This window comes from Syngnathus acus, chromosome 6 (genome assembly GCF_901709675.1).
Source record: "Syngnathus acus chromosome 6, fSynAcu1.2, whole genome shotgun sequence".
NCBI classification, from domain to species: Eukaryota; Metazoa; Chordata; class Actinopteri; order Syngnathiformes; family Syngnathidae; genus Syngnathus; species Syngnathus acus.
In genome coordinates, this window is record NC_051092.1 from 6474618 (window position 1) to 6502150 (window position 27533).

Genomic DNA, 27533 nt, shown 5'->3' on the forward strand with positions numbered 1-27533 from the left:
TGAAACTATTTCACACTTGGTCTTTAAATCAAGCCACTTTAGATTAGTCCAATGTGTTGCACTTAGCCATTGTTGGGTGTTTCTTCCGCTTTAGAAAAAAGGTGAGCCATGATTTGTTGTTACTTGAGCCCTGAGCAATTCTGATATCATTTTCAGTCAAGAGTAAGTTCCCTTTAACAGTGCGTAACTAAACATTTTGTCCACGTGTGTAGTTAGTTTCCTTTGTGAGTGGATGTGTCTGTGGGACAACACACAGGCACAAAATACACACATACTAAATTCAAACTTGGAAGAGACACACCACTGAACTGTTAAATCACTCATTTGATTTGGGATTGGTAACACAGTAGCAAATTAAAGTACATTTTATACAGGCAACAGAACAAAACAATTACAATAAATAGTAGAGGGCAAATTCAACTTTGATACATGGATAAAGCATTTTAGAAGAACCCCTGACAAAACACGAGGCCTACCTATGATAAAAGCTGCATACAAGAACCATCTATGTTCTGATCACACACATTGATCAGGTATCTTATTATCCGACAGATTTCGCTGTTTCCGCAAATACATTCAGGTGTGACAGTAAAGCTTTGCGTTTGTCTAAATTCAGGTCCTACGCTTGTGAGTACTGTGCAGTGTTCTTGATGAGCGCAATAAACATGCCCTGACTTGTAGTTTCTTAGGATACTGAGTAAAAAATATTGTTTTCAAACTGTCTGTGATGTCAGAGTTAGGGGTATGTCCTCTAAGAAGGAACTAGTACACGCATTTGCATGATATCAACGAGACATCCGCTGTCAGCCCGTCTGGGAAAAGGCACTAGTCGTACAGTACAAAGAATCGCAAATACAGCCCGATAAGGAAAAAGCCAAGTCACAAAACAAACTACAAAAAAAAATAAGTCAACACCACACTGGTTACACAAAGAGTTCATCTAAGCCTACATTTCAAGAGGAAATACTGATGCTAAAAGGCCCACACATACACACACAAAACAAATTAAAAAAAGAAAAGCTCAACTATTACAGCAGTTAACATATCACTTCAAAACATTATAGCCGGTATACAAGAGGCACTATATGTATGTGGGAGAGCATTTATACTCTATGATCAAAGTAAAAGCCACTTCTAGTCACCAGAACTACAATACAGAGAAAATCGCAGGCTTAAATGAGATTAATCTTCTAAATTCACAGCTACAAAGTGGCAGATAATCAGTACATAGCAGCTTAATATCTATACATTCCAAATGCAATTTGCCAAATAGAGTTCAGAAAAATAAAACCTCAACCTTATTTCTAAAATAGATCTCTGACAATATTTAATTCAACGTCAAACTGCAACAATTTGCTGGAGGTGAAAGAACAAAGAACATTAACTGTGCCTCCGATACATGATTGATGAACAATGTCTTTGGTGCTGATTGCCTTAAAAGACCAGCTGAACACTACTCCACACAAAAAAAACCAAAAAAACAATGAAACCATGAAAAGAATAGCAAGGCTATGCATACTCCACCCTGAAGGAATGTAACAAAACTGACGGGCTTCAACCTAGGACAGGTTGGAGGTTAAAACATGTACTGATACACCTTTAACATCTCAGCAAGGATACTGTAAATGACTTGATTTTGTATTTCAAACACTGAAGCATTTAAAAAAAAAACAATCTCTTTAAGGTCTCCCACTCCCAAACATCTAAAACAGCAAATCAAACTCATGGGAAAAACAAACACACATAGCAACCCAGAGGCTATCTAGATTGTATTGCAGTTATAGTCAACAGTGACAATACTGTTATGAATTAAGTACTATAAGTGAGTAGAAATTGATTATCAAAATATCAAATCACTCTTTGTACACATAAAAAAAATCATTCAGTCAAAGCCCTAAATGTGCAGCCTGTAGCTTAAGTAAAACCATACTCTGAGTTAGCAAGCAAACAGAACTTAAAACAATATTTAAACAAGACTCCTCCTATTTATCAACAAAAAAAAAGCCCACACTCCTGATGTGACATCTTGGACTCTGCTAGCAGTTAAGGCACTCGCAGCCCACAAAGAGAGCCTTCAATCCAAGCATGGCTTCGACAGATGCGAGTGGTGTGCACACGCTACAAGGCAACAGATGAAAACTAAAAGTAGCCGAGTGACAGATTCTCAAAGAAAACATGATTATGTGCAAAGGACACAGCCTTAAATTTTGTTAATATGTTTTGTCTCACGCTCTCAATAACGCCTGACATGATTCATCCGCTAACAGATATGATTTTACAGGAAATCTTTCTGAGCGCAACAATTGAATACAATGACTAACCTTCAGATTAGAGAAGCAGTGAATTGAACTGTCCTCCAAAAACAAATTGAACATTATTTCGCCATCTTGCCAAATAGATAGCTTGTTCTCCTCTCCTCATCACAAGGGTTTATTTTGTGCTCTACTGCAAGCTCTACTTTGCTGTGTCGCCCTTGGCCTTTGAGACCCATGGGGTGACCCATTGCTGGTGCTGCGGCCCTATTCGTTTCCTCAAATATAGGAGAACTGAGGGTGGTGGCTGAGTTTGGTAGGACTCAGAGGGAAGCCTGTGTAGGCGGCTGGCGAAGCCATAAATGGGTGAGAAGGGGGCAGTGGTGGGGGGAAGGCGGGCTTGAACTGGTGGGGGTGGTGGACATAGCCGGGTGGTTGATTTGGGTGGACTGTTGGCGAGGGGAGGAGCCTGTGATAGCCAGGATGCTGAGAGTGGCTGCCGAGGCCCATGGTCACCTGGTGAACTATAGCGCCCCCTTGGGCGTGGGAGAGGCTGTAGCCGTGTTGAAGGAGAGGAGCGGGATGAGAGGCCAACATAGGGTGGGGGGCTGCGGTAAGGGGTCCGCCAGGAGGGTAAGATAACAGGGTGTGTGTGGGGGGGGCGCCTAACTTGTGCTTGGGGCTGCTGTGAGGCGGGTGGGGGAAGCTGTGTGTGTGGATAGTTGGGGGGATAAACGCGTGAGGTCGCAGCGGACCATAGTTGCCGTTCCACTCTTTGATGTTGTGGTTTGAAACAAATGGCTGGACCTAAAAAAAAATTAAAAAAAATCCAATCAGTATTGCCGGCATGAAAAGGAAATATTCTGCCAAGGAACAACAACAATGAAACATTTCCAATGCATACAATAAGTCTAGCTCCAGTGAACCCTTACTATAATTTGTCTTTTGCGAACCTCGTATATCAATATCTTTTAAGCACAGGTTTCATTTTACAGTATACAGTCAAATCCAAATTTAGATTTGCGCACCCTGAGTGAGTATCGTGTAGTAAGCAAAACTCCTGACAGCATTAAGCTCCTGGATGTAGATGCATCTAGGTCGGGAGTGACAAACAGCTTGAAGCACGCATTGCCTCTGCTTTAGTTAGTAGCTTGATTGCTATATGATAGTCTCCCATTTCTTCACAAGAAGAGTAAAAAAGGAATTGGGAGTACACTGTTTCAATAGCTTTTTTTTTTTTAAGGTGTAGGGGATATACACGGTAATACATGGTTTCTATTTGTCGCCTTTTCAACTTACCGTGGCTTGGTCTGTAACATAATTCCTGCAACTAACGACGGGGGTTCACTGCAATTTTTTGCCACTTAAGTGAAACAAAAGAAGGAAACAAGACCTGTCGAAGGCTCAGTGGGTGCTGCTGCTGCTGCAGTTTTTGTTGCCACGACATAAGCGGCGCTGATTGGAGGAGGGGGATGGAGGAGGGATTGCGCCGCTGTCCAGTAATGTTGCAGCGCCCTTTGGATCGGGACCACGACTCTGACACTTGGATAGGGAATAATTCAGTCAGACAATTACATGCAGTCTATGGCTCTAAAGGTTGAAATATTCTTTACACTGCAAGAACTGCTGATTTGAGTCTACATGACCATCAAGACTCAAGACAGGGGAAAATAAAAACAAAGGAAATTTTTCAAACAATCATGCAAAGTAATACAGTACTCATACAAACTGTAATGATATTATAATTGGAGGGCACATTCCCATTTAGATTTCATAAGACTGATTCATTTGGTCCATTTATTTATCAGACATCAGCCTTATGTGTGGTGTGAGAAAGTCTTGATGCAAAGTTGTTTTACCTTGTGTTTTGGACAATGGAGCAAAAGTATTTAGTCAGTCAAGTTCTCTCACTTAAAACGATTAAAGAGTTCTGTAATTTTTTATCGTAGGTACACTTCAACTGTGAAAGGTATTGAGAAAAAATCCTGGAAATCACATTTTATTATTTATTTGTAAATTATGGTGGAAAATCTGTATTTGGTCAATAACAGATACTTGAATTAATGCTTTTGGCACTAACAGAGGTCAAACGTTAACTGTAGCTCTTCACCAGATTTTCGCACACTGTTGCTGGTACTTTGGCTCATTCCTCCTTGCAGAGACCTTTGTTACTTTGGTCCCAGCTCTGAGTGGTTCTGGGATTTTTGCTCAGCATTCCCATGATCACTTTAATTCCATGGGGCTGTTATCTGACATGTCTGTTATTGACCAAATACTTATTTTTCACCATCAAATATAGTCTCTAAAAGTTCTAAAATGTGTGTTTCAAGAATATTTTTTCACATCCCGTCGCTTACAATTGAAGTGTACCTATGATGAAAATAATAGACCTCTGTCATCATTTTAAGTGGGAGAAATTGGAGAATTGATGGCTAACCATATGATTTGCCTCACTGTATCGCTTAATTGTATACTATCCATCCATCCATCCAAACAAACCTTAACCTCGCATGTGTAGCTTATTCACCTTTTCTAACATTACTTGTTGCGTAAGCTTCTTTCTTTAAACTTGTGAAATGAGCTGACCGAATTTCCGAAAGGATAATCCAAATTTCTATCCATCCACCCTGGGAGGCCAGGGGCTGCTGCATGTGGGCTAGGCTCCCACAAAAACACTCTTTCAAAAGAGGCAAATTGCGACCTGATTACACACCAGTGCCATTAGCCATTGTTTGCTGTATATCATGAACCTCTCCACACAAAGAGAAGCCTATTAGAGGGTGAAAAATGCATCCATCGTTCCCTCCAAGAGTTCATCCTCTTTATCAAACCTACTACAATCTCATTACATATTTGTAGTAATGAATCTTGAATTGCAATATGAGGTGATATGTAATAAAAAAAATAAAAAAATAAAAAAAAGCAATTTGTGTTTATGTTGATGAATGCTACTCTGATGGAGGGAAAGTCACTAGTTCAGCAACATTAAACTTTGCTGGTTTGGATGCATCAAGAACGACAAAGATCACGTCTCTGCGGGTCTGCAATGATCACCTGTTGGGACCATTATGGTCCACTAGAGGGCGGTAAGGCCCTACTGGTTCCTTATAGCCTGCAGAGTAGACAGCCAAAACATGCAAGTGACAGAGCTGATGACTGGCATAACATTTTGTGCACGTTTAAAAACTGCAAGGAATCAAAGCTTTCTCTTTGGTTGTAATGCTAACAGGCTGCTGACTAAAATTACAGGACAAGAAGCAGTTGCTCTTTTAACTCATTTGACAGTTGTAATTTTTTTTTTTTTTTTAGGGATGCCCCCTCCACTCTTTTGCTGCACCACTGCCTGGCTTCTGTCCCAAAGCTGGCATAATATAATATTTGATCAAAATAACTTAGGATTCTTAAAACATTTACAAGATGTAGTATTGTCAAGTATCTGTAACTTTGTACAATTGTTTGCGTGCACTCAAAAGTAACTGTTTTGTATTAATACCGTAATTTTCGGACTATAAGTCGCACCAGCCATAAAATGCCCCAAAAAGTGAAAAAAACCCATATATATGTACCGTAATTTTCGGACTATAAGTCGCACCGGAGTATAAGTCGCACCAGCCATAAAATGCCCAAAAATGTGAAAAAAAACATATATAAGTCGCTCCGGAGTATAAGTCGCATTTAGGGGGCAATTTATTCGACATAATTCAACACCAAGAACAGACATGAACGAGCAACAACAGGCTAAACGATACGGTATGCTAACGTGACAAACACAAACTGAGAACGGGCCTGACGTAACATTCAGTTATTTAAAAAAAACTATTACATAAATAACACGTTTATAAAACCATCTGTGTCACTCCAATTCAGTAAATCCATCGATCGTCCTTTGTCAACAATGCCGTGTGCCGCGCCGCAGTTCAAATTATTCCACAGGCCCATACAACGATATATAAACTATATTTTAAATAACTATCACATAAACAACAATATTATCAAACCCTTTGTGTCACTCCAAATCATTAAATCCATCGATCAAATTTCTCGTCCTTTATGTCATCCTGGTGACAGAGGACATGTCCAGAGGATATGGCGCTTTAAAGTGTTAATTACTTTATTTGATTTTTCCTCTCTATTTTTCATGTTTTGAATATGTTCAAGATAAAGATATCAAAGCATGTGAAGTGATCAACTATACTAAAAATAACATGTGAAGTGGTCAACTATACTTGTAAGTAAGTGATGTGTTAATGATCAAGTAAAAATTTGTGAAAAAAAACATATATAAGTCGCTCCTGAGTATAAGTCGCCCCCCCACCCAAACTATGAAAAAAAACGCGACTTATAGTCCGAAAATTACGGTATATAAATCGCTCCTGAGTATAAGTCGCCCCCCCACCCAAACTATGAAAAAAAAAAAAACGCGACTTATAGTCCGAAAATTACGGTACTGTGTCTGGGAAAATGGTGCTTTACATAAATTTTTTTTGTTTTTTTTCATAAAAATATTTGCTTTAATTATGACTTTACTATTGCTTTAGATTGCGAAAGTGATTACAGCTTGTTCGGACTTGGTACAAATAAAATTGTCATCTACGTAGGAACTGAACTCCATTGTAAACTAACGACTCAGTGTAACTGTAGGTCCTAAAGTACAATTTCGCCGATTGACTTAATATACTATTTTCAATGATGTAACCGCCAGGAATCGAACAGTGGACCCTCCGGTTACTAAACGGCTTTACCTCTGAGCTATGGCTGCCCCATTCTAAACTTTCTGTTCGTGTCAAGAAATCACATGTGAAGAACTCACTGAAATTGAATGAGTCTACACTGAAGCACTGGCATGATGCCGGATCGTCGTTTCTTGTTTTTAATGACAGGCAGTGTACGGGCTTTTTTAAGCACTGAATGCGGCAGTACTTACCAGTTCTGTGGAAACGCTCCTGTGCTCTTTGAGTGTTGTTATTTTGGACTCTCATTGGTGGAACCACCATAGTCCTGAGCTCTCGAGGACTCCTACCCTGCACTGCAGGGGCAGGCAATCGTGGCACAGCATCAAAGGTTGGGCGGCTGTTGTGGTTACTGTTGTCAAGAAAACAATAGGGACTGCTGCCACGGGGGGATGTTGAAGTGTTGGATGCAGGGGAGCCTTCTACAGTTTCACAGCCACTCTCGTGACCATCATCTTCAGACATACTGGACACAGAAAACAACTTAGTGCACTCAAATATGTGTACTTGTAATCTTGTGGAGAATAAATACTTAATACCAAAATCCCTCAAATGGATAGGAAACAAACAAACCTGTTGAGTCTTTTGCGGGGTGATGCAGATGGGCTGGAGGGCAAAGAGTTGGATGCAAACGAACTGGTGCTGAGGCTACTGTCAGGACTGCTAAGGGAACACACTCTTTCCATAGTCACACTGGTGTTTCTGCATACCTCACATACACAATCCTCTTTACATCTATACAGAGAACAAAACAGGTTATCATTTTTGAGGCCACAATTCCAGTCTGTTGTGACATTCACAGATCAATAGGCTTGGAACTACAAAAATGGCGACAACAACTGCCTTTTATCCCACAGCCAGGGTTAAATTGTTCTCCATGTTTCCGTTTCTTGGAATATTTATTTGTATCTACCATTACGAATATTTAAAGATACTCACCCTCTTAGACAGCAGAGTTGTGGTTTGTCTTCTTCTACTTCTTCACCATCTATTGGTTCACTGTGGATGCTGATCGCACTGGGCGTCGGGCTTGGTGTGTCACCCATGAGATGAGCGACATCGCGCCGCAGCTCTTTGTTGGGTTCATCCTCCTTGACGCAGCTCACCCCCTCTTGTGAATCATCCTCATCCAAATTCAGATGCGTTTGCTGCTGTGTTTCCACCAGAGGGACCTCCCTCTGAGATTTACTGATTCCTAACACAGCCTGACCAACAACATTGGCCATTTTGGGCGATCGACAGTGATATGTGTAGTTAATTGGGTGGGACAGGTTCCTTTCAAAACAAGAGGGAATGCACAAGTAGTTCAAGTTTAAGTTGGGTTTGAATGAAACGCCAGAGCAGAAGCATAATCAATACAGGACTTGTGCTGGCGATATGGGAAGAAAATCTATCATGATGCAATGTACAATTAATCAAAATTCAACTACGATAATTATATTCCTCAATTACAAAATTGATATAATCATACAAAAATATCTCTTAAAAAATGTATTGTTTGGTTATACAAGGAAACCATCCTCGAATTCCTAAAATTGCAACTTTTATTATTTTTAAATTATTTATACATTTTGTTTGGTCTAAAAGGAACTTAATCATAATCTTAATCAATGATCGTAATATTTCAAAGGAATGTATTTTTCTCACTAGTTTAAAAATTATCCCATTTTGTATAAAAAAATAAATGATCGTTTGCAGCAATCAATATAAAGAAATATAGAATCTTAAACGAGAAGACAGTGATTATGCATTGATATTATGCTGAATAGTTGTACTGGTAAATGTGATGATTGGAAATTTACACTGAATGGCCATTCATTTTCTTCTAGTGTCTATGTTGTATGCCCATTTGTTTTGTTTTTTAATATAAGGTGTGACCGCCAAATGCATTTGAAGTCTCTTCCTGAGCTGTCACCTAGACTTCTGATTCTTTACAGGACTGTTGTACACACTCACCTGTTGTGATGCTGCTGCCTGTTTCTTTTATTAGCCGACTGAGGCCACACAACATGCGCGACGCCGATGTTGAGAGGCTGATCCGCAGAGACAGCTGGCATGTGATTGGTCAGCAGAGGCTGTTGCATCAAGGTACTATAACGTACTTTCCTGTTAGTGAAAAATAGAGTCATCATGAAGGCAAAGCAAAATACTTTTTAGTGATATGCTGCTGGAGCTATTAAACGCAGATTTATCAATACACAGAGCCCATAAGAATTTCTTAAATGGTCATTCAGTGGTTTTCATTGCATCCCACCGATCATGTTCCAATACACAAGAGGTTGCAATTTTATTTGTATTGAAATTGCAAAATTTGTTAAAGAATTCAAGTCCTAACTTACAAAAAAATTCAGAGTTGAGAATTTGCATCGTGACAGATTAACAACTGAATCACTGCCAGAGAAAGCAATTTAAAGAAATAATGCTAAAAGAATGGGAATTAATTGACAAAGGAAGCCCTAAAACTAGTTGACTTTTTAAAATGTTGGGCTATTTTTTTTCCACACTGCCTGTAAATGATGAAATTTTTCTGGTCCTGCAGTAAAAAAAAAAAAAGATCCTGCAATGTCATGACCAGGGAGTAAACGTTAACATTTCACTTCCTATGCATGCTGTGTTAAAACTTCCTTACGGTCCAATAAACATTTGCGCTTGTGACAAACTTTGTAGCTATGTTACAAAACTGACCATTTCAGTATCATTCTGCTGTGCCAATTCATTACAAATAAATATCTTTGGTAACGTCTCTGATATGCGAATTTAGCTAGAAATCTATAAGGGAGAGACTTGCAACTAACCCCCACTCGCTGATTCTTGGGGCGCAAACTGTAGTGTCATTGGTAAGGGAAGCTGTTGGTGGTGCTGGGACAGGGTGAGTTGAGGGCACACCGACGGCAGTCATCTGTGGCCAGGCTGCTTGTACCAGGAGCTGCTGACCCCGGTTAGACCAGGCTGGCTGTAAGATGAAGAGCAAATCTCAACAATCACATCAGTAATCTAGTAGAAGTAAGTAAAAAATGAATCCCCCTCAAACAACAAAAACAACCTGTTGGTGTGTAAGTATTGTGCGTTGGAGGGACCTTACGGAATAGTTCCTATCTTACCTGTGTCATTACACTAGGCCTCACTTGGAGAGCCTGAAGAGGGGGAGCCTGGGGTACCATGGGAACTGAGTACCTGACTGACTGGTTATGGTTACCTAGAGAAGAGCAAAAAGAAAACATTCAAACTCAGTATATATTTGTATTTCCAAATGCGCTATTAGGGCTGACACGGTTCATTGTATTGCTGTTTCAAATAGAAACGATCATTAATACTTTTATTGACTGCATAAGCAATGATCAAAATGCTCCAAATTTGCTTTTTAAGTGTACTCTGCGATTTGTTGGTGTGCTGCAGTCTGTCTGGTTATCCAAATACTGTAAATACAAGTTATCAAAGAAACATCAGCCGTATATCTATTTGTGCTCCTTCATTTGCGTCATCTGCTAGGCTCTACGTCAAACAGTCACATTCACATTCTTCAGAAGAATGAGGCCACAGTTTGTTGGGACATGCTTGGGTTTTTTTATTTTTTTTTTTACGCAAATCGTATTGAACAAAAGCTAATGTGCAAAACAGGGCTAGGGTTGCTGCTTTTATATTTTTGGTATTCCAAATAAAACATTAAAATGCTCTTTTTTGGGTCACCGGATGCATTCTTTTGGTTTAAACTTCAGCAAATATAATAATAACACTGATAACTACGATCATTTTTTTCACATTATTAATAATAAGATGATTTGAATAGTTGAATCTCTACCTTGAATGTTGGCTGGACAAAGGAGAATGGGAGGGAAGGAGTCGTTGCAACCAAACTGAGCATTTCTTGCTGTTAGAGCAATCCCTGGATGCAGCACTGAAGGAGCTGATTGCGTAATATGCTGTATCACAAAAAAAATAAAAGAGTCTAGTAAACTGGTGTCGGTGTTAATTTTGGTGACCGAATCAAATGATTAGCACAGACAAAATGCAAGACTTCACCTGAGTGTGAACTGGTATGTTGTTGTAGGCTAGAGGGAGACCAGAGGAAGTAGTGGGACCAACAGGTGGTCTGGAGAAATGGATGGTGTTCTGGTTGAGCGCATCAAAAACTGTACTGTTAGGGCGGCCGTGGCACATGTCCATGATGCGAAAAGACGACTGCACACTAAAGAGAATAAAGCATCGTAGTGATTGCCTGAAGTGGGTAATCTACACAATGATCCAAATATACTGTAACAATGAGAAATACCTTCACACACACTCAGTACAAGGGGAACAATATGCAACATTTGAACACGACACTGTCAGAGTCAGTTATCAAAGGCTTACTGGTTACTATGTGGCTGGTCCAACAGATGAGTCATGGTGAGGAATGGGTGATTGAGAACATTGGAGGGGACAGTTCTGTCCTCTGCATCTATCAGCAGCATGCTTTTCAGTAGAGAGACAAACTCTTTCCTGTCGGTTTTCTCTGCCTGCATGTCACTGCTGTCAGGACTCAACACAAAGTTCACCTGAAAGGAGAAAACAAGAAAACATTCAATGAAAATGCTTATGGCTATTTTGAGCGAGGATCTATTGTTAGAACCTTACTTGATCCCCTACGAATGAACACATGGACATCTCTGTTTAAACTTACGTGTGCAATGTCATCTAGACAGCTGAAGATGTATTTTCTGGCTTCTTTGGATTTAAGTCCAGTCTCTTTCTCATGCTCTTCTGTTGTCTAGGAGAGGGGGACATAAAAAGATAAAAAATAAAGATTTGAAAGAGAAAAAATAATAATTACACAAGTCTGATTAAGTTTGTACTGCTGGGTCTAAATAATGCCAATTTGTAAATGCATATCAACCCAGACTGTCATTTTTTTTTAAAACTTCATGTGAAAAAAACAGTGAGACGAGTGATTCGTGTTTAGCGGTGCTGTATCCTGCTTTTGCTTTTTATGGGCTAATTTTGAAAACAAAGTTCAAATTTTGACAATAAAATGTGCTTTTGACACAAGTGTGCAGTGCTTCTCAAATTGTGTCCTAATAAAGAAAATAGGGTGTAGTGCTTTGGGAAATGTGAGCTATTTTAGAAAAAGTATATTTGTTGTGCAGCTCAAATTTCGAGCAAGTAGACAGTTTTAATTAAAAATGTGGCTAAATGGTTCATCAATTATGTCATAATTGTCATAAATATTATGACAAATAATTATATCCCCTTTGTTGTGTTCATTATAGACCGCGTCCTCTTTCTGAAGCAAACTGTATGTTCCTTGACTGAGATTGTGAAATGTGTGGCAGCCCTAAAAAGGAAACAGTGGATGTAATAACTTGGAAAACAAGGCTCGCTCAGATTCACCGCTTAAAAAAACGCCTCCAACTATCAGCCAATTGGATAAAAGTGATGTCACAGCGCTCTTTGGCCTGAGTTCTGCAACTAGGTTCGAGGTTCTGAGGGAGGAGCCTGTCTATCATCACTGCACGGCCTAAAAAAAAGTGTAATGGAATGGCGACCACACAGAGCGAAACCAGGCTGTTTCGTGGTCGAACCAGTAGAATAGAAAAGAGACATTTGAAAGCACAGAGTTAAGTTTGGTTGAAATCGACTATATGACAGCACTCTATGAGAACAGGTGGAATTATGTACTTTAAGTCTCCACGAAGTGTAAGGCGATTCTGATTCTTTACGGAAGAAACGAGTTGTCTTGGTGCCTTTGTTGAGCAGGTGTTCTGCAGGTCGGCCTTGGGTTTGAGAGATGTAGCGGATCTGAGAAAGTCGAAAAAAGAAAAAGAGAGAATGTTTGTCATGATAAAAACACCTGAATTGAAGTTTGTGGTGATGTCATCAAAAATGACTAATAGTAGCCAATGTTAAAGACAAACAGACATAAAAACATTGCAATGTAAACAAAGATAATAGTATGCCATTGGGTACAAACACTGGTTTTCTGAATATGCTGTTTTTATCTTCACAACACACAATGAGTTTAAGGAACACTGGACTCAGACGCTCAAAAGATAACTGCGTCCCTACACACTTCATGATCAAGATCACGATTATAAGTATATTTTACTGTGGCCACTGATAAGCAACGAGCCGTGGCTTGGAGGGAGGGGGGGGGGGGGGGGCAGCATTCTTAGGGGCTCAGAGTACAAGTGTAAGCGGGTCCTGGCATGTTGGTGACTGATGGAAGTAAATAGATAGCTGTGACAGGGCACTTTAGCTGCAGAGTGGCTGCTCATTTCTCTAAAATCAGCCACTGAGAGGATATATATATATTTTTTTTTTAATGGTAAATGGACTTCACTTATATAGCGCTTTTATTTTCACCACATGATGCCCAAAGCGCTTTACAATGCCTCACATTCACACACACATTCAAACATCAATGGGAGGCTGCTGGCACTTGTACTCTGAGCCCCGAAGCTTCCTCAGTAGTCGAAGTTGGTCTTACACTTGCAGTGTGACCCCCTAAGTATGCTGCCCAGACAAGACGCTGCCATGTCCATATTGGGAGCAAATTGGGGTTCAGTGTCTTGCTCAAGGACACTCCGATATGGTCACCAGGGTTAAGGATCGAGCCCCCAACCTTAGAGTTGAGAGGTGAACACTGTACCACTGAGCCCACTTTTAATATGTTGAAGTAGTCATAAGTAGAGATGTCCATGTAAATATTTGTGTCAACTGATATGTGCCTTTGGACATTTTAAGCGATAGTCTACAAAGATTTACACTGGGGAAATTGTGATCTCTTCCTTTTGTGACATCATGAATGAATGAAATAATTCATTCGTGAATTTGTTTCAGACATGGAAAAAATAAATCAAAGTGTCATGGAAATTATGACTTTGTATAAGTCCTAGATACAAACAAAATACAACACATAAGTAGCAGAGTTTACACGTCTGAAAAGAAGTGGGAAGAAGTAGCATTTATTTAATCCCACTCCCTATGCAATATAAAACTTAACATGTTTAGTGACTTGCAACCAAGTTTTTACTTTACATTTACTTTACTTTTACATATACAGTAAAGAGAAAAACACATTTAAATAAATTAATTTCAATGTGTTCATAACTCAGTGTCAAATTCTTAAATTTTCTTTTTAAACATCATCATTCTTGAACATTGTTTCAGGTTTTGACTCCGATTATTCCAGAGTTTAACACCTGCAATGGAGATAAAAAATCTTTTCCTTGTTAATCTGTGTTTGGGTAGAGTAAATTGGGAATTAATAGGAGATATGTTTGTTATTGTATCGCAAGTGGCCTGGGAGTACTTTGGGATTCCCCCAGAGGAGCTGGACGAACTGGCTGGACTGAGGGAAGTCTGTACTTCCCTGCTAAGGTCGCTGCCACTGCAATTCGGACCCGCATACGCTGAAGAAACTTGATGGATTAAACCGAGTCACCAAGTACTGACCTGACGAAGCCAAAAGGAAAAAACTGCACCTGCGCATATACTACGCATTTAGCAATTAGCCGCCTCACGCCGAACAACATTGTGGCTTAACTTTGTTCAAATAAATGACCTCAGTGTGCCTTTTTCAATAAGATCACATTGTGCAAACTTAATATTCAATAATCAAATAGAAGGACATTGCGATACAATTTTCTGCCATATTGCCCCTGTCTATTTAGTTTTTTTCTATCTTTCCCTCACCAATATAATTTTGTATAATCATATTTCAAAATCATATAATAAAATATAACGTGAATGTGTGTTAGTGAAGAATATCACCTGATCGTATTCCAAAGCACCGGGGTAGAGTGGCCAGCCCAAGAATAGCTCTGCTATAACACATCCCAATGACCACATATCAATAGCTTCACAAAATGGCAGGCCCAAAATAATCTCTGGAGCTCTGAAAAGGAAACACAAAAAAAAAAAACAGTCATTAACAGGTTACACCTCAGAGCTTCTCTCAACAGATCAAGTAGAGGGACCGACGAGGTCATCGTACAGAACCTTTCGACAATTTTTGCATGGCATTACTTGTTGGTTATTGGTCAACTTGTAAGCCAAGTATCACATTTACAAGTACAATAATCACATTCTTCTTCAAAATACTGTGAAAAGATGAAGATAATTCAATTTCAGAAACAAAATGACAGTACAGACACAGCTGTTGCTTTTGAGATTTTACAGCACAACCCAGCGCAATCTTTTTTTCCAGGCTATTTGCCCTGGAAGAGAGAACAGTCATTTCCTAACAATTCCTTAACAGGAAGAAGTTAAGATGATGCAATATACCAATGATGCAAAGTCTTTCTTCCTTCATTACAATGTGCATTGTCTAGTGTTATGGTCAACAAGGAAGAATCTCACTAAGAATTATTTCTTAAACAACTGCAGCATTTATTACTGTTATGGCTCGTCGTAGAGCAGGACAGCATTCATTCAATACCCTAATTAATTGCCAAATACCCCACAAACAGATGACTGCCATGTTCTTTGTGTGTCTGGCTTTGATTAAGGCTTTGGTTTGTCTTGTGCTACTTTCCTTTGCACTATTTAAACGTTTGTTCAGAAATCTGAGACAAATTTACAGAATGTTCGGGGGGGGGGGGGGGGGGGGGAACATCCTCCCGTATTTGCTGAAAAACTGTTGTGTTCTGGTCAAAGAAATAAATGTATAACTTTTCAAATAGCTGTGCTGTTTTTGTTAGGTTAAAGTCATTTATGTTGTTTATTTGTCTGCATCTTTGTTGGCATTCCATCAATGCACCATCGCACGTTCTAGCATGCTATTTAGACTAGCACGCTTGCAAATACAAATGATGAGTATCATGTCAGTGCGGTTTGTATTGATAACTTCAAATATGAACACAGCTGTTTATGTAGATTAGCTACATGATTGTGTATATTGCAGATGCATGACACTGATGCTTAATCGTCTCCGTTTTAAGTGCTTTTCTGCCCTCTAGTGGCATTACACACAATTCAATTTTCTGGGGGGAGGTGTGGAATAATCAATTATTGCCCTATCCCCACTGCCTTGAGCCACTGAAACTGGAATGAACAAGAGAATATGGAGTGTAGGAAGCAAGAGGCAAAGAAGAGGAAAATTAAACTAGGACTCCAGCGTGACCCCCCGTCTCTGTGTGTGCGTTGTTGGGTCGCTGGCTTCCCCTGTTGATGACATGCGACAACCGCGACCCCGTGGGCCACTCCAGCCTTGGGGGAATGTCTCCCCTGTGTCCACCCAAATATGGTTAGGTGGCAAGCAGGGACTCATAACAGTGTTTTAAGTTTGCAAATAAACAGAAGTGAATATGAGGCTTTGGAAAGCTCTTTGGCAGCCACCATACTCTGACATGTGCACTCCACCATTTTAATCAAATTGGGTTTTTCATCTCTTGATATGAATACCATGACTTTTTTCATGAACTGACTAAGGTTATGGCTCGATACCACTTATTTTTAGTAGTGGTATTTAAAAAATAAAAGGCTGCTCGTCTACGCTGTCTTAAAGGCATACATGCAAAGACACTTGTCTACCGACGTGTGTACCGTGACATTTTTTATGGACTGACTACGACTACGGCTTGATACCACTAATTTAGAGCAGCCACATTTAAAAAAATAAAATAGAAGGCTGCTCGCCAACGCTGTCTACATACGCTGCATACACGGGAAAACACCTGACTATATGTGTGAAACGCCTCTTTAATGGATATAATGGAAAGAACAGTAGCTTTCAATCAAAAGCCCTTTTACAAGCAAGATATGGGTTTTAGGGGAAGTCCAGAAGGCTTCTAGACAGGACAAAAGCAAACTCATATGATGGAAGCACTGTCAGCATTATTCAGACTTAAAACTCAGAGTAGACCTGTCCTAAAACATCACCTCTTGTGATCAGAGAGGATCTGTCGTCACCTGCTATCTTCCTTTCCACCCGATATGCTTGGCTGAATTATTTACACAGCCCAGTGCTCCATTTACATTGTGTGAGTTGTCTTTACAACACTAATCCCCAAAAGATACTACCATCACTTCTGCTATGGCATGCGAGGAAGAGCTAATTCCCGAAAAAATTAAAACATCCATTAGCGTTGCGTTGTCCTCAAAAACAAAACAAACCTTTTGAAAGTACAAACACCGATCTGAAAAACATAAAAATGCGAGTGGAGTTTACACAGCATGCCCGCATGGCATTAGCTGCCACCAGATCATGGAATCATGTGACTCGTGTTGACGTGTCGAAGGTGTTCGTATACGCTCACCGACTGCCCGACAGTTGCAATATGTCCCTGCCACATGACGCCGACAGACTAACGTCGACATATCTTTTTATTGGTTAAGACAAGGGACTTTCGTTTTCCCCGGTGTTGAGCATTCCTAATGCGGTGATCGCAACAATTACAATCAGTATAATGGCATCCTCAGTTGGACTTTGAATCATTTGGTTTTATTTGAGCTATGCCGGTCATAATTCAATGAAGGGACTCGCCCGCTTGTGGAGAGCGATATAGTTGCTCGGCAACGGTTGATCAACACTCACTGACGATGCATGTTGCAACAGCTCCAAAAATACTTTCACTCGTAAGCGCAGTGATCTGATTAAATGACTTTTTTTGATTCGTCAAATAGAGCGTAAAAACATCCTGCTTCAAAGTAGGCTGTTAGGTAAGCAGCGCACACGCCACTATCTTAAGTGAGTATAACTTTCGGATCCACCACGCGTGTTAATTTTACATTTTAGGTTTGCTATCCACATTTTATAAATAAATCTCTATGGAATTCATATCTCTTATGAATACTCAACAATCTAGAAATTTGGGCCAACCATGGACTTCATTGCGTCACTCCAGTATGGTTGTAGTGCACAACATTCCACAGTATGCAATGTGGGTGTGTCTGGATGGGAGAACATTCAAAGTCCGCAAGCCTGTTGCGTAAATAAATGACAACAAAACACGGCACACACGAGGCGCCATCAGCCCTCGTCGCCACCCACGCCCTGTTTTTTTCCCTCCCGTGCAAAGGCATTTTTGGTGCGTGGATGGCGTTGCACCATCGAAGCTGAATACCAAACATGTTTGATAATTTGGGCACTAGTTGCGCACAAGAGCCAACTGGGCACAGCTATGGCCACGTGCGCACTTCATATACCAAATATGGCGGCACCCTGTAAACACCTTTGGGAGGCTCTCCTGGAGGAAAAATTAGTTCGCAAGATTACACTTTCCTATATGCTGTCAGGTCCCCATAATATAAGGACAAGCCCAAAAAGGGACAAGGCGACAATATCTCTTCCATTTTGAGCTCACTTGAATCTGGCTCGGAGGTTGCCGTCTTGAATTGCCACATGATCCCAAACACGTGCTCAACGCAACTTTAAGCAGCTACTCCAATGGCACCGAGTGTGCTGAGAACATCGCCATCAGCTCTCGGGGGCCAACCACGCTTGGCGCGTGTCAAAATATGATCTGTGACCCCTGTGCAATCTGAGGCGAGCATGCACACAAGGTCGTCCATCATGGATCACTAATGAAAAGTTTGCGCTCACCTTTGTCTTGGGGGAAAAAAACATTACAAGAATAGATATCAGTTAACATCTTAAAATGTGTTTCTCTACTTTTAGTAAGATGGTTTGAGTTAGGTAGTATTTTAGCCTAACTTCAATTTCTTTAGTGTATTCTTTTAATAGAACGTCATGTTTTTAAAAAAAAAAAAAAAAAAAAAAGGAAACTATATTCGTGCAAGGGCACCTCGTAATAATGTATTATATAAATGTAATAATCTTTTCTAATCTCCACTGATAGCGGTATTGTGACATAGTGCACTTGCCTGCTACGTTCAAGCACTTTCGGCAACCAGGCAAGTCATTTCACATATATGTATGTGCTGTTGACTTTTTATAGGTCATTGAGTAACCTGCGTGAAATATTCAGACTTTGGGGCTGGCACACACAGGAATGTCTATTTTTATTTTTTTTTTTCTTGGATCCAAATATGGGTTTTCACATACCAGCGTGCTCTTCAGCAGACTGCGTCTGAAGTGACCTCGCCCCTCACCAACTCCCAAAATTGTCCCCTTTTCACTGAGCAATGGTATTAGCAATGCTGTCATTGCTCAACATGCAAGCGGAAACAAATTCAAATGCCACAACAAAGCTGCATATTATGCAACAACTCCAGCCTTATGCTCACCCCTGCCTTAGATTTGTGAGTCTGGTTTTCACTGATACTGACAGTACACTTTCCAGTTTACATTTTTGACAAAACAAGTTGCTTCAAGCCTATATATTGTGCAAAATTGTGTTTACTTAAGATATTGAGAGTGCTTTTCTCTGAAGTCAACAAGTAATCATGTTCAGAAGAAAGCCAAATTATGGGTTTTGCCACCATGCACAAACACTGTAAAAGAATGTTGCACAAGAGGAAGCGATAGTTTACATGCTCCAAAACAATGTACTTGCTAAGACTTGTTGGGGAGAGCATAAGTGAATAGAACGGCTTGACTGTTGTGCCGTGGTTGTAGCAGAAATACTTAACATATTACATAAACAGTACAGAAATACTGTACAAACCGGTACACTTTCTTTTGAATAGAAGATGAACTTTGAGGTTAAGGAAAATATGCACAAGAAATGGATTCATAGTTTTGTTCGTCATAATCAATCACAATCTCCCTGTGTTATGCAAAGGTAAAATACAAGGTGGGACTTGTTGAAAGCGGATGAGACTTGAGTCCATAAATTCAGGCATATATTCAGCAATGCAAACATACAAGACAGAGCAGGGGAGTAGCAACAGCAAAAGACCTAGCGAAACTGCAAAGTATCCAGTAATATTTGTGCAATCTATTTCATTGATATTTCCAGAATACTGCAGTATGTACAATGTGGCTACATTTGCGCTGTCACCCACCTTCAATCAAAAACAGCTTTTATTGGCACAACAAAACATGACATGGCAATATTGTTCAAATTAGTCAACTCTTATGTTCACGAGTACTGAACGACGAAGGAAAGAAATTGTAGATATTGCAATTTCAAATCGATTTGCTATTTTCTTGAAATTGAGCTTCAGTGCACTATTCACAATGTCCAGCGGTAACATTTACAAAGATGAAAGAAAACGACAACATGCCATCTGGTGTACACGGAAGCACTTTTTTGGGGTCTTTCCTGACTTTGCATTTCACTTCAGCGATTAGCGTTCTTAGCAACTCCTCCCTTGCCTCCTCAGTGAAAGCTCTACCGTTATTATTACTGAGGTAGTTTGTCACTACGGCGGAGAAGGTCCGCATGACACTGTTCGTTGCTGCTGCTGCTGCGCATATACTTATATACATGATATGATTTAATGAAGTCGCCAGCTAGTTTAGTGCTAAGCAGCCATGGAAGAAAAGGCTTCTGGGGGTATGGGTGACAGTGTGACGTAGATGCTACGCTGGTTAGTGTGACCCGTAGCGTGCCATTGTTGAATATGGGAAGTAAGAACCCTTTAAAAAAAGTTTCCCCTCGTTAATCCGTTAAATGGAGGTATTTGCCATTAACAACCGATGTTAAATGTGGGCGAAAAGTGCATGATGTTACCTGTAGTATCTGGACTGCAGGTAGGTTGAGCAGACTGCCTTTGAGGTGTGGCTGGCGGACCCAAAGTCAATAACCTTAACTCTGTATGGCTGCCTGGATGGGTCTATGAGCATGATGTTCTCAGGCTTCAGGTCAGCATGAATCAAACCCATGGATTTCAGTTTCGTTAACGCTGTTGCTACCTACAAAAAAAAAAAAAAAAAATGGCTCGACTTTTACTTTCATGCATTCTTTCAAACTGGCTTAAGTGCGTCTGCATTACCTGCAGCAATATAGGCCTGATGATTTTGAGTGGTAGTGGGCTGAACTTGTTCTGCTTAAGGAAGTCATACAGGTTTTGTTCGAGCATCTCAAACACCAGACAGGTGTGATTGCGGTGCTGAAAGCACTCTAGTGCGCGCACCACATTGTGCTCATCTGCATTCTCGCTGCTCAACCGAGCAAGGATCTCCACCTGTAAACAAAATGGCATGATGTCAAGTCCACGTTAATACATTTAGAAACGATGTATGTGCTCCTAAAATGTGTTAAAATAGTTACATACAATGAACACTCACCTCAATTTGTCCCTGACGTGCATACGACGGGTGGTTCTTCAGTATTTTGACAGCCACCACTTCGTTCGTTCCCCTCTTCCAGCACTTCACCACCTGACCAAAGGTGCCACGTCCGAGGAAATCCAACACTTCATAGCTGTGTTTCGCTGAGCAGAGAACCTCATGCTGAACTAACTGATAGTCACCATCTCCTGTTCCTGATCGGTTTGTGGTAGCCATCGCCCCAGTAGTGACGTTAGACCTGATTTTTTTCCCATTGGATTCATTCCCAATGCCAACCGATTCTCCAACCTTGTCTTGAGAAGGCAGTGCCCCCTTACTTGCTCCTTTAGCAACATTATGATTCCCCGTTTGCAACATTACAGTAGGAGCCGGCAGTGAAGGTAGCTCTGAGGCCTCCTCCACTATCTGCATGGTTCCAACAGAGCTGTTATCCTGCCGCGGTTGTACAACTTCACCTCCCTTCTGTTTGCATCTCTGGATCACACCTGAGTCTAGGTTGACATGTCCAGCGCCTCCTTCGCTTGTGCCCCTTTCTTCTTCAAATAGCCTCCTTTCCTGAGGACCTTTGTTCCCACAATGAGACCCCTGAGCTTTGATTCCAACAAGGCTTTCTTCTCTCCTCTCTACAGTTTGCGATCCCAATAGGTGAGGCCTACTCTCCTCACTCTCTTCAATTGTTGTTGCCCAGTGCAGTCTTTCCAAGTCATCAACTGTTGATGGGAATACGTTGTTCGGGTGGGCAATTCCGTAGTTGACTCCGATCACATAGGTTTTAGGTGGGGGTGATATGGGAAAGGCTTTGGTGGCGTTATTACTGTGATGGGCTTCCCCTGTGTGTTTGCTGTTACTGGTTCCTAAGGCACTTGTTTGAGCTGAGTGCAAGTGTGATGGCTGAATCAAGACATGTGAGGCCATACCTGAAAAGACAAAAGTCAACAAAATCAGTCACATTGAGTCCATCAATTATTTTGGGGAGGGTAAGGATTCTTTTGTAAAAGAACGCAAAGGCCTGGGACAACAAATAAAATCGCTGGCTTGGGGTCAGAGCAGGTATGCCAACTTTGATGCGTATCCTTTCTTGCTGTCAGGGCTAACCGGCAATCACGGTGCTGCTGTCTCATTTAGTAGTATTAGGTTATTACCAGCTGCTGCAGCCAAAAATAGTCTGGTTATACTACTAAATTACGACTAAATGAAGCGCTTGGATGATCGATTACACATTTGACAAATGTTTGACTGGAGTTGTGTTAAAGCGAAGACCATCCGAGTCTGAACAGGCAAATTAAAAAGTAAGTAATCAGTAGTAGAGCGGTCGTCTCCCAACCTAGACGTTGGGGGTTCGATCCCAAGCCAACGTGACCGTGTTGAAGTGTCCTTGAGAAAGACACTCAACCCCTAGTTGCTCCTGAGGAAATGTCACCAGTAGGTGAATGAGGTGTGCAGCGCTTTGAGTACCTAAGGTAGAAAAGCGCTATACAAGTCATCCATTTTCCATTTACTCTTGAGGTCTGCAAAATACAGATTCTAAAAACTTACATAACAGCATATCTTACTTTTTTAATCAATTTAGCTTTTCTTCTAGACAAGAAACTTGTTTAATGTTATGCACAATATGAATTTAAAAAATGTTGATTCTATTAAAAAAAATGCTCATTTGTTAAATATGTATTGTTTACGCAACATTTTTTCAGGCCGCTGCACAAAACTGCACAAAATTTGAAAGTTGCTCCTTAAAGTGATTCACAAAATTGCTCTGTAAGTATATATATATATATATTTAAGACTTATAGTTTAATCCATTTACCATTTACTCTTGAGGTCTGCACAACATATATTCTAAAAATCTACAGAACAGCATATCTTACTTTTTTAATCAATTTAGCTTTGCTTCTAGACAAGAAAATACAGTATAATGTTATGCATCATATGAATTTTAAAAAATCTGAATTCTATTAAAAAAATTATCATTTTCTCATTAAATATTAATTGTTTCTACAACAATTTTTCGAGACAGTGGGATTACGCTGAAAAAAACTGCACAAAATTTGAAAGTTGCTCCTTAAATGAAGTGATTCACAAAATTGCTCTGCAAACATGTACCGTAATTTTCGGACTATAAGTCGCACCGGAGTATAAGTCGCACCAGCCATAAAATGCCCAAAAAAGTGAAAAAAAAACATATATATGTATATAAGTCGCTCCTGAGTATAAGTCGCCCCCCCACCCAAACTATGAAAAAAAACCGCGACTTATAGTCCGAAAATTACGGTATTTAAGACTCCATAATTTCAATGTTATTTTAGCAAATGTTTTGACACTCGTCATTTGTACACTATTAAAAACTACAACTACAATTACACAAACCCTATCGAAAAGGGTGAGCCAACATGGTGCTCTAAGAGGAAAGAGGAACGAGTGCACTGTAATAGAAGATGAGGGAAGCCTGTTGTAATGTAGCGGGTCAGTTGCGCACCGAGTAGAACTGCAGAGCAAGCAGGATACAAGGAAACGGCACACCATAAGGCTGTATATGACAAATTGAACCAGAATAAACTTCAGATTCTCAACGACAAATCATTACAATAAAAATACTCAGCATACACATAGTCAATTGGCTCTTCATACTAGAAATCTGGAGGGTCTTAATTAAAAACTATTTGACATTAGTCTTTTTGCAACTATGCAGTGCTAAAATTAAAATGACTTGCTGACCAATCACAGCAGCAGCAACACTGGAACACGGCACAAGTGCGTCATCAAGGCAAATAGCAAGGCCCGGCCGGAACTGGAATTGAAGACATCAATTCTAGCCATGAAGTTTTTTGTAACATATCTACGTTAAATGCATTCAATAATTGGGTTAAGGACAAAATTCTGGTTTCTGAAACATTCGGAAGAACATACCAGCATGGACATTACGCTTTTAAATACCACGAATGAAACTGCGACAGACAGACAAATTTCCATTTGTTCCGTTCTTACGTCAATAAAGCACGTTAGATTCATTTGACTCGCCGCAGAAATAAAGCAGTAGGTTTCTTCCCTGTTCTAAACGCAAACCCACATTTTCCATCATTATTGACTGCCTTTTTAGCCTTAATAGTGCAGTTAGCCACCAAGCACTCTCAAGGCAGTTCTACTTGTTGACAGGTCTGTTATGAAAGTGTCATTGACTCATTGGTGAGTCGCTCGCTACATACACCTAAATCTCGATCTTACGCGGACTTTGGTAATCACGTTAACCCCGAAAGCGCAAAGTCGTTACTACTTTTGCCAGCTTGTGGATTTAACATTAGCGTCACTCACGCGTGTGACATGGTCATGTCAGCCAAAGATTATTGTAAGAGAGAATCCGGTCAGAATAAAATATTTGTCATCTTGCCTTATGAATATGTATTTTTTTTCCTTCTTTCATTTGTGCGGCCCAGTCCAAGGTGGCTCGCTGCCCGGTATCCGCTGGTTGGGGACCACTGGTGTGTATCCATGCCGAGATATTCACAATAGAAAATGGGTAATCCAGCAAGTGCTCTTATTTGAAATTTAAAAGGCCCGAATAAGGGCATCTTGAGGTTTTTGCATGCGTTTACGTGGACTTCAAAAACTCGAATACTGCCAATACTTGGGTTTTAAAAGGGTTATTTACTGCAGGTAAACACAATCACTGCTTGAATTGAAATGCCTGCGGGGAGCCAGTGGCTTTCCCAACGACTAAAAGAGTCACACACAGGCTCAGACAGGTAGATTGGGTGTGCTTCAAAAAACACCTGACTAAACAACAGACTTTGTCTTTTTGAATAGTTTTAATGTTTTCTCACATAGGGACAAAACTATAGGAGCTCTGCTGAATATATAAAGTCAGATTTTTGTGATGAACGAAATGGGACCACGATAAATCATTTCAAACTGTTTTCCATCCGAAGCCCTGTGAGACGTTTCTGTGAGGAAGGACTATATAAATAGATTTGACTTGACTTTTGCCGATGGCCTCTTGGTAGCCCTCCAAACCATTTTTTTCCCTAATAGTTTTCATTTTAAAGGCGTAACTAGCCAGTCTTGCTCTTGGTAATGTCACTGAGGTGCCATATTTTCTCAACCTGATGATGACTGTCTTCACTGTGTTGCATTCTATATTCAATGCCTTGAAAATCTTTCCAATGACAATGTGATACCATGATGCTGTGGTGTGATGCTGATTGCCAAACCCGGACCCTAAGTCATGCTTTGTGCTTTAATGTGCAACTTCAAAAATGTCAGGGAAAGCATATTATATATTTGGTCGCCATTTTTTATGATATGAAATAAATGTACTCCATTACCGTATAACTAAGATTGAACAGTTGCAAGATCTGAAAACAGAAAATGATGAGCACTTACGTGTCCCCATGCTTAACCGGTTAGGAGAAAAGCCAGCTCTAATTCTATTCATTTCTACTATGCTAGCTTTATGTTTAAAGATTGATGGCGCTGACTCATTGGAAGCTGCACACACCTCTCACTGTCTCAACTGCAACTGCATAAACAAGTTGCCACATAAACTAAGGCTGATAAGTCCAAGCCGTATGTTTCTAAGTGACAATGTTGGACACTGACCCAGTTTTATTTTTTGGGTAATTAGAGAAAGCATTGATTTTGCAGGACACGTTAATTGAGCCTCAAACCCCGTACGTTCACGCGCTTGGTCATCCTACACGTAAGTGTAGACGAGTTCGGCTCTTCTTACTACAGTCTTAGTAAAGCAACAGTAATCAGTGCAATTTTGCCTTTCTGGAAGGTAAGCTGTGGAGAATAAACGTGACATGCAAAAAAAAAAAAATACTCAATTGGTTTCAGAGAGCATAAAGAGTTGGATGTACAGTGGTACCTTCACTAACAAGTTTGATCTATTAGAGGCTTTATGGTGCATGGATTGAACAATCATTAATGGTTTCAGATGTCTGATGCTGCTCTCAGAGTAAAAATTTGTCTGAAGAACAAATGATTTGACCAATTTCATGGAACAGATCCTTTCACTTTACACGGGAAGCGACACACGAGTGACGAATAAAAGACAGTGCTTCCAAGGTGGCAACGACTTATTTTTAACTCCATCCACCTTCTACACCCACAGCTGCAGGTCTGGAAAAGTATTAATAGCGACCTGATGCAACAGACTAAGCAAGCAGTAATGCAAAGAAGCCATGTGGCTTCAAAGGATCAACTATTTCACCTTGTGTGTCCTTGCCATACGGCCATGTCTACCATAACTTTGAGGACCACTTGCTTATTCCCTCATTCACACATGCACACGCGCACAAACATATCCCTTGTCTGCTAAAGAGGTAGCCCGATCCCCCGCAGCTTGGGTGACCAGATCCACTCCTGAAATGGAGAGCCACGTATCACAGCGAGTACTTGTGGAAATGAACACATGTCAAAGAATACCAGCTGCACACGCAGTTTGTTCGTGATCAATTTCGGACACGGTAACCATATGGAAAGGATGGTGTTTGTGTGTTTGAAGGGGGGAGGACGGCAACAGTCTGCACACCTGTTGAGACTCAGACGCGTGAAATAATAAAGTGAAATACTGTTCTTAAATGATTTGAAAGCAGATTGAACCCTTTCGTACCTATGTACAGTATGCACTGTACTTTGAGTTACGTGAGCAGCTCGTGTTGCATAATACAAAGCTATTCTTTACAGTTCATTCCAAAGTTAGTTCGCGATCATTTTTGCAACAACAAAGTTTTTTTTCTTTTCAGCTCGAACTACCCAAATAAATAAACATTAAAGTGAAAATCTTTAGCCGTATTTAGATGACGGCAAGCGGTTCGTGTCAAAGCTAGCCTGCTACCACAAACACAACGAACTTGGCTAAGCTTATTTGTTAGCAAACAAGCCAGCAATGGACGAAGTCATTTCGGTGCACAAGTCAAAACATAAAATATCATGAATACGATACAGTTGTATTCACAGTAAATGACTTACCTTCAGTAAGACCCGTATACCGAATAAGTCATCGCGTAAAAGAGGCTCGCAGCGAGAAGCAACGCCACCGTCAAACCCTGCATCGGTGTTGCTGCTGCTACTACTGCCATCTTGTTCGACGTCGAGAACCGCTCACTGACTTTTTGCACATTTGAAGCTCCAAATAAAAACTAATAACTAGTAGTTACCAGGGCCGGCCATGACCCGTGATTTCTAGATACGTCCCGCGTTTCGTCGAATGTTGCTTTTAGGTCTGCTCAGGGGGAAAAATCGGCCTTTCTAAACTTCTGCATAATAATACGCCTTGTGGCTGACACACACGTAGGGGCTGCTGCTTCTGCTAGCTGTTGCTTCCTCGCATGTGTGGAATGTCGGGTAAGGGGGAGGAGAAGTGTCGAAGTGAAATGTCAACCAGTGACAACTGAGCTAATTTGGTAATTCAACATTGAAACATCATTTATTCTCAAT

General features: G+C 40.4%; 1 protein-coding gene across 2 annotated transcripts; it reads right to left on the reverse strand.

Annotated features, from left to right (window-relative positions):
• Positions 1 to 27434, reverse strand: LOC119124381 (homeodomain-interacting protein kinase 3-like). Of its 2 annotated transcripts, XM_037254292.1 has the most exons (18): positions 27066 to 27434; positions 21096 to 22015; positions 20801 to 20992; positions 20539 to 20720; positions 14732 to 14855; positions 12638 to 12757; positions 11643 to 11729; positions 11333 to 11517; positions 11003 to 11168; positions 10782 to 10902; positions 10084 to 10178; positions 9778 to 9935; positions 8939 to 9088; positions 7922 to 8257; positions 7556 to 7717; positions 7177 to 7448; positions 3646 to 3794; positions 1 to 3059 (listed from the first exon to the last, which is right to left on the reverse strand). In XM_037254292.1, the coding sequence occupies exons 2-18, from the start codon at positions 22011 to 22013 to the stop codon at positions 2532 to 2534; spliced, it is 3945 nt and encodes a 1314-aa protein (XP_037110187.1). In that variant the 5' UTR covers positions 22014 to 22015; positions 27066 to 27434; the 3' UTR covers positions 1 to 2531. The 2 variants fall into 2 exon arrangements, with proteins under 2 accessions (XP_037110187.1, XP_037110188.1); XM_037254293.1 differs by lacking the exons at positions 1 to 3059; positions 3646 to 3794 and adding an exon at positions 4693 to 5717 and having other exon boundaries at positions 7158 to 7448.
• Between the last annotated feature and the right edge of the window lie 99 nt (positions 27435 to 27533).